Consider the following 16,413-nt stretch of genomic DNA (forward strand, 5'->3'; position numbering starts at 1 on the left):
AGCAGAGGGCTCGTGTTACACCTTGCACAGCAGAGAAGAAATACGTGGAGTGACAAAACTTGAATAAGACAAATTGTTCATGGGATATCGGCCAATCTCTACACTGAAATACAAATTCTGTCATACAATAAAAGTGGGGTAGCGAACGTGAAAACATACTGAGTGCAAACAAAGTGCACGCCAAGTGTATACTACATCATGTAATTTGATTCCTCCAAGTGGAGGGGCATAATACAGATGCAAGTCATCGTCGAGTGAATAAGCTTTACAGTGGGAACTGTAATCTGTGTGTAGGAGATAACGGGTAACAAATGTGTGAAATGTGATTCTTGAAAGGTATAGGTTTGCACTTTAAACTATCTGATATTGAAATTTTAAGGAACTTAGCAGCCTCCTGGACCTAAACGGCACCATGACCTCGACCTACTACGTGACCTCGTATCACGTAGTTCACACTTGGTGAGCGCTTTTATTGAACTGGGTATGTTTTCACGCTCGCTACTCCACAATGATTGAATGATACGAGGGTGATTCAGAAAGTAATGCCTCCAAGATGATACCTTTATGTATGTTTGACAGATAGCACCGATACAGGTATCAGTGGGAAGTTAGCAATGTCAGCTACAAATGGTGGCATCATTTATCAACATCGTCCCCATGACGGGCAACACACTTGCGCCAACGCGAAAAAAGATTTTTCATGCCGTTGGTGAAGAATTGCTGGCGACACCATTGCCCAACTGCTGCTTCCACCTCCGCACCACAACCGTAGCGTTGGCCCTTAAGGTGGTCCTTAAGTTTGGGGAAGAGTCAAAAGTCACAGGGCGCAAGATCCGGACTACAGGCAAGATGAGGCAGAATGTCAGCAACACTTTGCCTCGGCGGAAGAGAGGACGTGTGGCGGTACACCATTGAAGCTTCGTTTCTTGCTCGCAATGGCATATCCACAATTCTTCGCCGGAGATGAATGTTTCTGCACGACCAACCTTCCGCAATCAGAAATTCAATGACAGCCCGCTGTTTCAACGGACGTTACCACTGAATGCCATAGATTGCTTCATTACTTTAGAACGAGAAGAGATAGGAAGGTAAAATAAGTGACATTCCATAGCTTAAACATTAGTCCATTAATGTGGAATAGTTCAGCATGTTTGCAGTACTATTGGCTAAGTAGTGGGCTTGGAGGCATTACTTTCTGAATCACCTTCGTAGTGTCAGTCTTTCTGCGTGTAGGATGGGGCAATGTCTAAGGAAAATTTGTCTTATTCCCGTTTTTTCATCTTACGTACTTCTCCTCTGGTTATTTAAAGAAGGTTGGAAGAAATACCTCTGTATTTTTGACCTAATTAGTTTATGTAGAGCGGTACATAACTGTAACTCCCGTTTCAATTGAATATACTGCCCAGACTTCAATTCATGGCATTTTGCTTATCGAGAAAGGAATACTACAGCATAATAAGACTAGGAGGAGGTGGAAGCAAGCAGGATCATATATTTCTTGGAGGGAAGGAGGTTCGTATCATGTTTTATTGTCCATTTGGCTCTTTAAGTTGGACTTCTGCGATCTTACCGGGAGTTTCGAGTTTAGAACTCGTTTCGCATGTTGACTCAGCACCAGCCTGGCGTAGCGTGTGAAGGGAATTGGGGGAGCGAGCTACCAGAGATCCTCGAGAGGAACAAGTTGGGGATCAAACCACTACTGTACTTATATTTGAGATGAGCATTCTAACTGGAAATCGAACTCGGGACCACGCCCAAGGAAAGTTAGCACGTTATGCAGCGCTCATATATGCAAGTAAGTCTACTCATTTTCATTTAAACAAATTAACAACACTTCAAAAATGAATATCAGCTTCCGATGCAAAAAACGCATTTTATTTATTTAAAAAAAATAAAAACGAATAAAATGTATAATCTTCTTTCTAAAAAACTGAATTAGCAAACAAGTAATACATCATTGACTATACTTTCATTGTGTTATGACTCCACAGGACTAGACTCTATAGTTGACTCAGTATCATCTTGATCAGATCCAATCATACCAATCATACTTATACTAAAGCTGATTGAATCAAATGTTCTTCTGGTGACGTCAGCTTTAGGTGAATGAATGACATTAGCTGTTGAAGGATCAAGTGAACTTCTGTTGACGTTAGCTGTAGAAGAATCAAGCAAATTTCTCTTGACGTCACCTGTAGAAGAATCAAGCAAATTTCTCTTGACGTCACCTGTAGAAGAATCAAGTCCACTTCTGCTGACGTTAGCTGTAGAAGAATCAAGTGAACTTCTGTTGACGTTAGCTGTAGAAGAATCAAACGCACTTTTGTTGACGTTAGCTGTAGCTGTAGAAGAATCAAGCGCACTTTTGTTGACGTCACCTGTAGAAGAATCAAGCTCACTTTTGTTGACGTTAGCTGTAGAAGGATCGTGTGTAATTCTGTTGATGTTAGTTGTAGAAGAATCAAGCTCAAGATGATCGCTAGTTGTAGACGAATCAAGCGTACTTCTGTAGCCGCTAACCGTAGATAAATCAATAGATCGTTTTCCTATAATAGTAAATAGAATCTTACTTAAATGCATAGTCTCCTTTTTGATTAAAGATATCGTCTTGTCATGTGCAACCTGAGTTTGACGAACTTCATTCAACTCAACCCACTCTCTTTTGATGTATTTAACAATTTGTTCGTACATTTCTTGTTGGAAAGTTTCATATTTCTCACTTAGTGCGTTCAACCTTTTATTCAACAAATCGGTAGCGTCAACGTTTTGCCATAATCGTGTTTCTACCGTCGCCAACTTCTTTCGTTGCAACAGCTGATCTTTGTGAAACATTGCGAAAGGGATAAACGAAGTGAATGAAGCCAAGAAACCTTTCTGAAAAGCATATATACAAAACTTGCAAAATTTCCAAATAATATTCAAATTTGCATATACAACAGCCTGTAATATCATATTAAGCCAATCATCAGGAATATACGATCTACAAAAAGCTAAGAAGTTCGACAAATCTTGTTTCTCGTTCTTACTGTAGCTAAAAAATGAATTGAAAAAATATCCATTTTGATAATCTTCGTATCTTTTGCTTGTCATCTTCTTGTTCCATATTTCCCTTAGTTCTCTACAACTGTTTGCCGCAAACATTAGAAGCACAAAAAATGTTACAACATCCTTGTGCTTCCTAACTAATTTCAACAGTCGTACAACAGCCTGTAATTGAGGACACTCTTCCACCAACAGAACTTTGTCTTCCATAGTTAACAATGATGTTTTCAATTTAATATATATGTATATAAAAGCACAACAAATACTTCTGAAGTCCTTGACGATAGTTAAACCATATGAATCTGTAAGACAAAATTCATGGATAAGTACGTGTATTTTAGCTTATGGTTCCTTAGCACTTTTGTAGTCAGGGTTGTTCATTTCCCCCAGGGTTCATGACACGTTCCCTCTAAATTCTCATAATATGTGTCTCCACACTTAAAAATAATATCTGTAGGTATTTTAAAACTTCCTCAATTATTCTGGTTTCAATTACTTTCTTTCATTATGCAAACTCGATTAAAATAATCTTGTTATTGTACAATTTATATTTTTATCATACGAAGTATGTAGTTGGTAATTAGTTAAAATGTCTAAATCTCTCCGTAAATGAGACACTCTGCGTCATGGTCATCCATGTGGGCATGTCTGCTACAGTTGAAAAATACTTATACCAGGCTTTGCATTCGCATGATTTTGGTCAATAATCAGGACTTCAAAATTGAGTATGCGAATTTCAAAAGCGAACTTTAAGGATTACATTGTAATGTACCATGTACTTCTCTTTATAAACAATGACACGTGCTTCTGTTTGTAAACAACAACCACATGTAATTACGTTGGAGTACAACATCTCATGTGGGATTACTACAAGAAGCAAATGGCGAACCACCAGCACCACCTACAAGTCACATGACATGGGAGTAGCAGCGCACCACCGCCAGGAGCGCATCCAGCGGCATCCAGCGGAAGACTGCTCTCCATCCTCTTGCTTGCCTGGAGCACTAGGACAACCCTACCTCAAAGCCTCTAGCCTGCTGCGGGACTCTTGGCTATTCGTTTCCTTCTGGCCTATCCTGCTTCGGGGCTCTGTCGGGATCCGAAGCTCAGTTGCTTAGCTTGCATCGGGGCTCTGTGACTCTTAATCCCCCCACTGCTTGCCTGGAGCATTGGGGTTTCCTACGCCATTCTGCCTAGCTTGCTCGGAGCTCTGTAGAGATCCTGTCCTAGACCGCACGGTCTTGGGCTACCTAATTTCTACCTCACAACACTGAGAATTGTATTGAAGTACTTCTGTAACTACTGTTGTTATTACAGGAATTTTAATAATAAACCGGTAGTGGGAGTCTATCTCGTACTCTGATTTACTTAACCTAGCTCTACCCAAGGGCGCCCATGTTGTGGTTTCCAAGGGGAGGCAAGTATAAGCGACGCTTCAAATATAGTTTCAATTTTATCTGAGGTTGGCAACTTTGTTCCAATGTCAGGCCGATTCTTTTGGAAACACTATCGTATATTTTCCTGTAAATTATGTGACTTTTTATTTTTTTATATGTAATTTTTATTTATTTATTTATTTTTACAAAGATCACTTCCTTGATCACATCTCATAAACTTACAATACATATATTTAATAATATATTATGTAAGAATAAAACGGAATACTATTCCGTCATCCACGGACAATTTTTCTTTCCGTAATAAACATACAAATTGTTTCCTGCTAATATACGTACTTACCATAATTGAGGACACGGTGGGTCGCAGTATAACGCTCTCCTCTGGCGCACCAAGGAGTCTCTCGTTCGATCTCCACCTGCGCGAGTTTGTGATGAACAACATTGTGTCAGATAGTTTTCCTCCCACCTTTTGATTCCATTAATTATTCATAATCACTCCTTTTCATTGATTAATCGTATCCTTTAGCCTAAAACTTCGTATGCATAAAGACCTTGAGGTAAAGAGATTATTCTCACCTTCACACCACATCTTTCATTGGTTAATCGTATCCTTTAGCCTGAAGATTTTTATGCATAAAGTCCTTGAGGCAAAGAGACTATTCTCACCTTCACATCACGTGTTCATTGGTTAATCGTTTCATTTAGCCTAAAGGTCTTTATGAATTTTTAAATAGATTAAGTTCAGGCCTGGAGCGATTTTTATCATTTTACTTTGATGGTGCAACGTAAGGGAGGAGGGAGAATATGTAAAAAAAATAAAAATATAAGTGACTGTCTTTGTGACTTCATCACTCTTGAACCAGCTGATCGATCTCAATCAAATTTTCAATATGGATGAGGTTCGGACTTGGGGTGATTTTTACCAAATCACTTTGACGGTAGAACTTAGGGAGGAGGGGAAGATGGAAAATGTACAAAAATAAACAAAATTTAATAACTCTTGAACCACCCGGCCGAACTCGATCTCATTTTCAACATAGATGAGGATCGGATCTGAGATGGTTTCTGTCATATCACTTTGACGATGCAGTTTAGGGGAGGGTGAGGGTGAGGGGAAATATATTTTAAAATGATCGAAAATTACCGATATTAAAATGAAATCTATAGTTTTGGGGGTCGCTGAAATAAACAGACACACTTCAGATGCTGTTTAAATCCAAATTCAGCCCCGGAGATTGACGGAGGGAAGGGAAGAGATATAAAAATGATCGAAAATGATACATAATAATGATCAAAAATGACCAAATATTAGTGTCGTATCCATAGTTTTCGGCGTCGCTGATGTGAACAGTGATACTTCCGATCACGTTTAAATGCAAATTCAGCACCGCAACTTGGGGGAGGAATGAGACATATAAACATTATCGATAATGACCATTATCAATGTCGAACTCATGGTTTTCGAGGCCATTGAGATGAACAATGACACTTCCAATGCCGTGCCTCGCAACATGGGGAAGGGGGAGATATATAAGTTTATTGGAAATGACCGATATTAGTGCCGAATCCATAGTTTTTGGGGTCTCTGAGACGAAAAGTGACACTTCTGATGCCGTTTAAATCCAAATTCAGTCCCGCAACCTGGGGAGGAGGAGGAGAAATAATTATAAAAATAATCGAAGATGACCGATATCAGAGAGCGCTTTACTAATAGTAAAAAGTGACTGACTAACGAAATATATTATTATTATTATTATTATTATTATTATTATTATTATTATTATTATTATTATTATTATTATTATTATTATTATTAGTTTAACACAACGAAGTGGGTAATTGATGCTAGTAATCCATATTCGAAAGTAAGACTTCAAATAACTTGCCGTTTGATGCCGTTATTTTGTATTGCTAATACAAGTCAAAAGTACTGTACTTATGGGACATTCCATGTCAAAACAAGTCATCAGACTTGACCACCTCAGATTTTTGTAAAAATTGGTGCACAGCTTTATTACAGTGGAAGATAAAAAATCCCAAATATTACCTCTCCCACCCTGAAAGTGTCTCCATACAGGGTGTTCAAAAATGTTATAAAAATGCATTTTTTCAATTACAGGGATTATTAAAAATTGTCATAAAATGGTTAATATGTGCACTAGAGTCGTGAAACAAACACCATTGGAAAGATTATAGATTGCTCTACAAGTTGTACTATATTTAAAAAATGTAAAATAAAAAATAGCACTTCAAAAATTCAAATTAAAATTAGAATTTCGCATAGAAATGACCCTCTGACTTTGATTCAAAATTGTTCAGATTGTAGTGTCATGTGTACTAAAACACCACAAAGTTACATTTTGGGCACTCAATGGGATCCGATTCAAAATTCAACATAAACCAAGCATTGCACGATATTGACCATGTGAATATCTGGGTTCAGATCGATAACCATTTGCCTGGAGTTATTTACCTGCAGCATCAAAGGAATTAATATTCAATTTCATTTGTTTCTTGAAGTATTCATTTGAATTTACACAATTATCCACCTTTCGAGTTATTTAGAGAGGTATTACGTTTCCGAACAATACTCAATACAAGTCATTATTCTTGTTAGTCAGTATGGATGTTTCTAAATTTATATTGGCTACATTAATACATGTTATTTTCATTCCTGTTTCAGTATTGCTGTTACAGACATGTGGAAATGCATCATTGGAATAGGAAAAAAATTCATTGACTAATTGTCTGTGCTGAAAGTGTGTGAAGTGATTGTGAACAGTGCCACTGTGTTTCATAACACATTTGATACAAATATTATGAAAGGGAGGAAAATATATCTTTCCCTTTCATAATATGTTCTGTAATAGCTATCTTGAAACAAAGGAATGAAAATAACATGTATCAATGTAGCCAACATAAATTTAGAAACATCCATACTGACTAACAAGAATAATGACTTGTATTGAGTGCTGTTCGTAAACGTAATACCTCTCTAAATAACTCAAAAGGTGGATAATTGTGTAAATTCAAATGAATACTTCAAGAAACAAATGAAATTGAATATTAATTTCTTTGATGCTGCAGGTAAATAACTCCAGGCAAATGGTTATCGATCTGAACCCAGATATTCACATGGTCAATATCGTGCAATGCTTGGCTTATGTTGAATTTTGAATCGGATCCCATTGAGTGCCCAAAATGTAACTTTGTGGTGTTTTAGTACACATGACACTACAATCTGAACAATTTTGAATCAAAGTCAGAGGGTCATTTCTATGCGAAATTCTAATTTTAATTTGAATTTTTGAAGTGCTATTTTTTATTTTACATTTTTTAAATAGAGTACAACTTGTAGAGCAATCTATAATCTTTCCAATGGTGTTTGTTTCACGACTCTAGTGCACATATTAACCATTTTATGACAATTTTTAATAATCCCTGTAATTGAAAAAATGCATTTTTATGACATTTTTGAACACCCTGTATGGAGACACTTTCAGGGTGGGAGAGGTAATATTTGGGATTTTTTATCTTCCACTGTAATAAAGCTGTGCACCAATTTTTACAAAAATCTGAGGTGGTCAAGTCTGATGACTTGTTTTGACATGGAATGTCCCATAAATACAGTACTTTTGACTTGTATTAGCAATACAAAATAACGGCATCAAACGGCAAGTTATTTGAAGTCTTACTTTTGAATATGGATTACTAGCATCAATTACCCACTTCGTTGTGTTAAACTAATAATAATAATAATAATAATAATAATAATAATAATAATAATAATAATAATAATAATAATAATAATAATAATAATCATATATTTCGTTAGTCAGTCACTTTTTACTATTAGTAAAGCGCTCTCTGATATCGGTCATTTTCGATTATTTTTATATTTCTCTCCCCTCCTCCTCCCCAGGTTGCGGGACTGAATTTGGATTTAAACGGCATCAGAAGTGTCACTCTTCGTCTCAGAGATCCCAAAAACTATGGATTCGGCACTAATATCGGTCATTTCCAATAAACTTATATATCTCCCCCTTCCCCATGTTGCGAGGCACGGCATTGGAAGTGTCATTGTACATCTCAATGGCCTCGAAAACCATGAGTTCGACATTGATAATGGTCATTATCGATAATGTTTATATGTCTCATTCCTCCCCCAAGTTGCGGTGCTGAATTTGCATTTAAACGTGATCGGAAGTATCACTGTTCACATCAGCGACGCCGAAAACTATGGATTCGACACTAATATTTGGTCATTTTTGATCATTATTATGTGTCATTTTCGATCATTTTTATATCTCTTCCCTTCCCTCCGTCAATCTCCGGGGCTGAATTTGGATTTAAACAGCATCAGAAGTGTCACTGTTTATTTCAGCGACCCCCAAAACTATAGATTTCATTTTAATATCGGTAATTTTCGATCATTTTAAAATATATTTCCCCTCACCCTCCCCCTCCCCTAAACTGCATCGTCAAAGTGATATGACAGAAACCATCTCAGATCCGATCCTCATCTATGTTGAAAATGAGATCGAGTTCGGTCGGGTGGTTCAAGAGTTATTAAATTTTGTTTATTTTTGTACATTTTCCATCTTCCCCTCCTCCCTAAGTTCTACCGTCAAAGTGATTTGGTAAAAATCACCCTAAGTCCGAACCTCATCCATATTGAAAATTTGATTGAGATCGATCAGCTGGTTCAAGAGTGATGAAGTCACAAAGACAGTCACTTATATTTTTATTTTTTTTTACATATTCTCCCTCCTCCCTTACGTTGCACCATCAAAGTAAAATGATAAAAATCGCTCCAGGCCTGAACTTAATCTATTTTGAAAATTTGATCAAGATCGGTCGGGTGTTTCAAGAGTTATTAAGTTTTATTTATTTTTATATATATTTCCCCTCCTCCCTCCTACCCTACGTTCTACCATCAAACTGAAACAAACTCTAAAAAACTTTCCAGGACTGAACCTCATACATGTTAAAAATTTGATTGAGATCGGAACTAGAGTTATTTTGAAAACGAGGAATATCTACATAAAACGCGCAATATCTACAGAAAATGCGCAATATCTACAGAAAACGCGAACAACCAATTCAGAAAACGACATACTGTAGCTATATGCTACAGGGGCAGATCGACTCACACGGATTGCATAAACTACTGGGAACACATCCACTTCAGCAGCATTTTTACTGAAGCCAAGAAATTTATCTACTTCTTTTTTACATTCTATAAAAAAAAATCAAATACGAATTAGTCCCAGAAGCGACAGTCCTATTAGCGACAGGAACTGTTATCTGTCCTATGAGCGACCGATTCATTTACATTGAGATGATGGAAGATAATATGCTTCCATCTCGTAAAATATGTTTGCCTCTGGCGTTGTTAACGCCCGAACAAACTTGGTATGAAATATGTATGTGCCAGTGATACTGTTCGTCAAATATATATTTCCTCTACTGTGGGTGCAAATAAAACTTATTTTAATTTCGACTTAGATTTGACATAAAACATATCAAATAACTTGACGAGACAACAGAGATATTTCCATGAAAAGTATATTTCTATGTAATTATTGAAAATCCAGTTGTAATATCCCCTCTGTTCAAAAGCTCTATTTTCTGTACTTAATTTGGTTCAAATCTAATTACTCACTAAGCACAGTAACATATTTTATTTAAAAAAAAAAACTTAAACGTGTAACAGTTTCGCCAACTATCTACTTTTTAGTCTTCCTAAGACTCTATGAATAAAATGAAAAAAAAAAATGTCAATGATAAAAGATAGCTTTTGATATCCCTTACATCTGATTGGCTATTCTCAACCAATCCCACCAATTACAATACAGTTCACTCTAAACAATCCAAAAGGTAAACAAACTCTTTAAACTACCTTCCTCCTCTATTGTAAGCTACTAAAACGTAAACTAATTGCTTAATTTGCCTTCCTTCCTTGTTTTGACTTGTGCATAAATGCTTGTCGTGTAACAGTCTGAACTAATCCCTAGACGAACTGTTAAGTCCTGCGAGAGATTTGTAACTTTTGTAATAATTTCTTCAAATACACCATGTTTTTTAGATTTTTTAAATATCCTCATATGGTGAACACCGTTTTTCCATGGGCGTCCGATGGGAAGGCAGGGGTCGCCCCCTGGCTCACAAAAATGTATACGTAATATAGCAAACCACGTATATTAAATACCAGATATACCAGACGTGATACAGCAACCATGGAGATGCACCTCCCTAGAAAATTTTCTTCGGGCGCTCCTACCTCTTTCTGATTTCTTTCTTATGCCATAAACATATTCAATCTAAACTTATGCTCCGTATCATTTTAACATGCATTTTTTAATTATATTAGAATCATAGACAACGGCGGAGCTACTCTAAATATTTAGTTAGTTTTCCCCTTGATAGAGTCAATGTATTCATAGAAATTATTGAAAAATATAATATTAGGAAAAACGTATAAAAGATTAATATAATGAGAGCATTCTCAAGTATTAAATTCAGGTAGGGCGAAATTCTTCATAGTATATTTTGTTAGGTTCTAAATCACATTAGCATAAAACAAGTTAAAGAAGAGAGAACCTTATCTTCTTCCATTATCTTAGTATGAACGAATCGGTGACTCATAGGGCAGTTAACAGATCGAATCGGTCGCTCATGGGACAGTTAACAGTTCCTGTCGCTAATGGGACTGTCGCAAGTGGGAAGACACCATCAAATACTGCCGGTACTTGTGCAACACTTTAGCGGAAGAGTCTTGGCCTTGGTCTTGATCTTGGTCTTGGTCTTGGTCTTGCACTCCTTGGTCTTGGTCTTGGTCTTCCATCGGGATTCCTGGTCTTGGTCTTGGTCTTGCATGCAAGACTCTTGCAAAAACTGCAAGACCAAGACTCTTGCGCTCATCACTAGTAATAGTATACGTGTAAGAGGAATATATATAGTAAAATGTTAGGATACTGTGCAATTTCAGTTATAAAACTTTAAATTTGTTAAGTAAAAGCTTATTTCACGAGAATATACAGTATGGAATTGCATTGATAACTTTCACTAAAAATCCACATAAAGATCTACATTAAGCAAAATATTTTCACTTTCATATAGAAAACTTTTCTTTATATCATGATTGATCTGTGTTATTAGGAAGCTATACATCTTACTTTTGTATTAATGTTGAAATTCACTAACCTCAAATGTAATTACCTAAGCGTCCAGCAAACAAAACTCTCAATTTCTCCAGAATTAGTAGATCAATCAAATTTAGTGACGAGATATCAAATTGATTTAGCATTCCAGTTCACGTTTTTCCTGAAAATTAGTCTCTTTTTTTTAACAAAATACCCTCCCTAAAATAACAATTATTGTTACTGAGTTTATATGGATACAGTAAGATGAGCTAGCACACATTGTTCCTAAATTAGAATTCAAAATACTTTCTTTATAAATAATATTGTTATAAACAATCTCTATAAAAAAGTGAAAATGACTGTGTTTGTGACTTGATAACTATTGAACTACCCGACCGATTTCGATCAAATTTTCAACATTGATGAGGTTCGGGGCTGATATATATATATATATATAATCATTTCCTTTGACAGTGTAACTTAAGGGAGGGGGAGGGGAAAAGACATTTTAAAATGATCGAAAATGACCGATATTTGTGTCGAATCTATAGTTTTTGGGGTAGCTGAGATGAGCAGTAACACTTCCGATGCCGTTTAAATCCAAATTCAGCCCCGGAACTTGGGAGAAGAAAGATAAAAAAAAATGATCGATATCAGAGAGCGCTTCAGTACTGTAATAGTAAAAAGTGACTGACGGAACATCCATTTTTATTTTAACCTCGCGAAGCGTGTAATTGACGCTAGTATTGTTATAAATAATGTTGTTACATCTCACTGACAAAATGTGGACATAACGCCTATTAGGGCTAAGCTCGGCTGGTCTCCTGGGATACTTCAAAATAATTAGTTGCGAGATTTGACCGATGACTTATTAATAACAAAAGCTATAGAATGTTAAACTACTCATAGCATTCCTCCGTAGTGTCATGGCTACAGCACGCGTGCCTTTAGTGGATGAGATGCCGGTTTCAGGTTCTCTTCAGATGTAGGTTTCGTCTAGGGATGGCCAGAACCGGTTCCTGGTGGAACCGGTTTTCCGGTCTGAACGGATCCGGTTCTAGAAGATCCGGTTCCGGAACCGGTTTTTCGAATCCAGGTCTGGTACCGGTTTTTCGGATCCAGTACTGGAATCGGTTCTTCGGATCCAGGTCTGGAACCGGCTCTTCGGATCCAGATCTGGAACCGGTTCTGAAAAACGGATCTCCAAGATCCGGTTCCTCGCAGAACCGGTTCCGTAGGAACCGAAACTTTGTGACTATCCCTACGCTAAACCCGAGCTGCTGGCAGGCTGTGGACAGTGTACTAGATGAAATGGAGGAAGCGACAGGCAGGCGCCCGCTTGTCTCATTTCGCTAAATGAACTGGGTAACTGGCAAACTCATTGACTAAACAGGCAAACTGACCAACTCATTTGGCTAAACACCCAGTGGTGGACCAATTTTTTTTTCTGGGGGCACAAGTGTGTCTAGGCGGAGAGGGCACAAGCGCATGGTCCTCTTTGCAGTGTTTCGAAGGTGAACTTTGTGCCTCCTTTACGGGTCTTTGGGGCTTTCGGATCCAGGTCTGGAACCGGTTCCTAAGATCCGGTTCTGGAACCGGGTTGTCGGATCCAGGTCCGGAACCGGTTCTGCCGGAACCGGAACTTTGTGGCCATCACTAGTTTCGTCCTGTATAGAAGTAGTTTTGTCCTATACAAGAGTACAAATAGTTTCATCCTATAATATGTAGTTTCGTTGTTGACAAAGAACATAAATAGAAATCCATTTTAAAGAAAATGAAATGAAATATCTAGTTTTTACGTCCGACAATTAGCCTACGGAGACGGATGATTAATGAAAGCGAATGATTTATTGAATAAATTGATGGAACGAAAATGGGAGAAGATCCACGTACACAATGTTGCTCACCACAAATTCACATATTCTAGGATAGAACTAGGTACCCTTTGCACCAGAGGTGAGTGATCTATCACTGAGCCACACGAAATAACTGGAGAATGAAGTTTGTGCGTCTAGTATAAGGTTATGGCAGAAAAACGTAAAGAAAATACGAAAATTCAATAACATGTAGATACTTGTTTTCATCAACGTTTTCAATAGTATATTTTAATTAAAATAACACTTATTCATCAAATCTTATCTATTATATAAAAGAGAACGCACAAATCCTTTGTTAGCTCATCACGCTAATACGGCTGAACCAATTTCTTTCATTTTTGGGGGGTTATTAGGATTTGGACCCTAGATGGTTTTTATCATATCACTTTAATTTTTAATTACCAGTGTCTTGAGATAATTGACCATTCAAGTGTCCATAACGTACAAATCCTTTGTTAGTTCATCATAGGTATAAAAATAAACGTATTTATATGCAACCCGCATGCCCGTGTCACTCGGCGGGTTAACATAAATGACAGGCGCTATAATGTTAACATTTACTGCAATTTGAAAGCGAAAAAGTAAAAATTATCTAAGTAACAAAGTTTATTGCGTTCCGGGGTGACCGCAGCGAAGCGGGGCGGGTTAACATAAATGACAGGCGATATAATGTTAACATTTACTGCAATCTTCTATGGTTTTTATCATATCACTTGAAAGCGAAAAAGTAAAAATTATCTAAGTAACAAAGTTTATTGCGTTCCGGGGTGACCGCAGCGAAGCGGGGTGAACGCTGCTAGTCTTAACTATATATAAAACTACATGAGCTGACATAAATCATTGAGCACTTCCTGTAGGGCTACAATGATTATATTTGGCATGATTGTAGCTTTCCGGAACTAACCGACAGGAAAATTGCCAAAAGTGAATATTTCTAATTTTTAGGGGGTCTAAAGAGGGGATGAAGAATTTCCCCATGTTATTTAAATGGACCTTTTTTGGACCTATAATCTCATGTTTTAGGTACTTACAGCTTGAATAAAAGGTTGAAATTCGGTATGCTTGTACATTTTCGTTAGCACTACCTAAGTAAATCAGTAAAAATTAAAAAATATATAACTTTAGAGCTGTTTTATAGGGAACTGAAAAATCTTTCCCATGTTATTTCTATGGGACACCTTTTACACCCCCAAATTAGTGAACACTTCCTGTAGGGCTACAATGATTAAATTTGACATGATTGTAGGTTTTCGGTACAAACTCACAGGAAAATTGCCAAAAGCGAATATTTTTAATTTTTAGAGGGTCTAAAGAGGGAATAAAGAATTTCCCCATGTTATTTAAATGGCCCTTTTTTGGTCCTATAATCTCATAATTTAGATGCTTAGAATTGGAATAAAAACTTGAAATTCGGTATGCTTGTACGCTTTCGTTAGCGTTACCTAAATGAATCATCAGAAATACAAATTTCCAATCGTTGAGTGGTTTTATGGAGAAGTGAAAAATCTTTCCCCATGTTATTTATATGGGACGTCTTCTACACCCCAAAATGTTTAGGCACTTCCGGCAGGATTAGAATAACGAAATTTAGCATGATTGTAGCCTTCCAGGACTAACCGCCAAATGTAAATATTTTAAATTTTTTAGGGGTCTAAAGGGGGATGAAGAAATCCCAATGCTATTTAAATGGGCGTTTTCTTGGTATACAAAATCTTATCTTTTAGATAGTTAAATAGGAAAAGAAATGATAGAACTGTGTGTTCAAGAGGTGCGAGGCCGTAGGCCGAGCAAAGACAGTGTAGATGCGAAGCCCCTGGAAATATGAAGAGCAAGTTCACGAAATTCACTGTTGATTCAAAGGCCGATACATAAGAAATGCGAGGCCGTAGGCCGAGCAAACTTACGGGTCTGGGGGCGGAGCCCCCAGCTAGCCAAAGGCTAGTCTATATTATAAAATTGAAAGTGACTATGTTTGTGACTGTTAATCTCTTGAACCACCCGATCGATCTCGATCAAACTTTCAACATTGGTGGGGTCTAAGGTTCGGGTCTGCGAATGTTTTTATCTATTCATTTTGACGGTAGGATTTAGGGGAGGGGGAGGGAAGGGGAAGATATATGAAAATAAATAAAACTTAACTCTTGAACCATACGATTGATCTCGATGAAATTTTCAGCATAGATGAGGTTCAGACCTGAGGTGGATTTGTCATATCACTTTGGCGGTGCAACTTAGGAGAGGAAGGAGGTGGAGGGACATTTATAAATGATCGGAAATGACCGATATTGGTGTCGAATCTATAATTTTCGGGGTCGCTGAAATAAACAGTGACACTTCTGATACCGTGCCTCGGAAAATGGGGGAGTGGTAAGGGGATATATATCAGGGGATATAAAATCATTGAAAATGACCTATATTAGTGTCAAATCCATAGTTTTCGGGGTCGTGAAATGAACAATGATACTTCTGATGTCGTTTAAATCCAAATTCAGCCCTGCAACTTGGGGAAGAGGGAGGGAAAGATATATAAAAATGATCGGAATTATCAATATCGGTGTCGAATCCATAGGTTTCGGGATCGCTGTGAAGAAGAGTGACATTTTCGAAGTCATTTAAATCTAAATTCAGCCACGCCATTTGGGGGAAGGGATAGGAGAGAAATATAAAAATGATCAAAAATGGCCGACATCAGAGAGCTCTTTAGTAATAGTAAAAAGTGACTAATTAACGGAACATACTACTATTTTTTCCCCTAAATTTAACCCAGCGAAGCGGGTAATTAATGCTAGTATTTGGTAAATTTAGAAAATCGTAATTTACGAATAATTCACTTAAATATTAAAGAAAGTAAGTGACATATCGTAATTTTAATCTTCATATTTTATAAATTTTGATTTTTTTTTCTAATTAATATAGAGCGTGAGAAATTTAAGAGCAAATAAGGTGATT

General features: G+C 37.1%; 1 protein-coding gene across 2 annotated transcripts in view; it reads right to left on the reverse strand.

Annotated features, from left to right (window-relative positions):
* Window positions 1–1,853: 1,853 nt before the first annotated feature.
* Window positions 1,854–16,413, reverse strand: part of LOC145694022 (uncharacterized) — a 49,143-nt gene continuing 34,583 nt past the window's right edge. The window contains exons 1-2 of one of the 2 annotated variants that reach the window (XM_081770162.1): window positions 11,649–11,793; window positions 1,854–3,344 (exon numbers count right to left, since the gene is read on the reverse strand). In XM_081770162.1, the coding sequence (XP_081626288.1) occupies window positions 1,978–3,252 (1,275 nt within the window). In that variant the 5' untranslated portion in view covers window positions 3,253–3,344; window positions 11,649–11,793 and the 3' untranslated portion in view covers window positions 1,854–1,977. Of the gene's footprint in view, window positions 3,345–11,648; window positions 11,794–16,413 lie in introns of those variants that run through there. The other variant, XM_081770161.1, reaches the window with a different exon arrangement.

The sequence above is a fragment of the Thermobia domestica genome, chromosome 9 (genome assembly GCF_964235325.1).
Source record: "Thermobia domestica chromosome 9, izTheDome1.hap1.1, whole genome shotgun sequence".
Taxonomy (NCBI): domain Eukaryota; kingdom Metazoa; phylum Arthropoda; class Insecta; order Zygentoma; family Lepismatidae; genus Thermobia; species Thermobia domestica.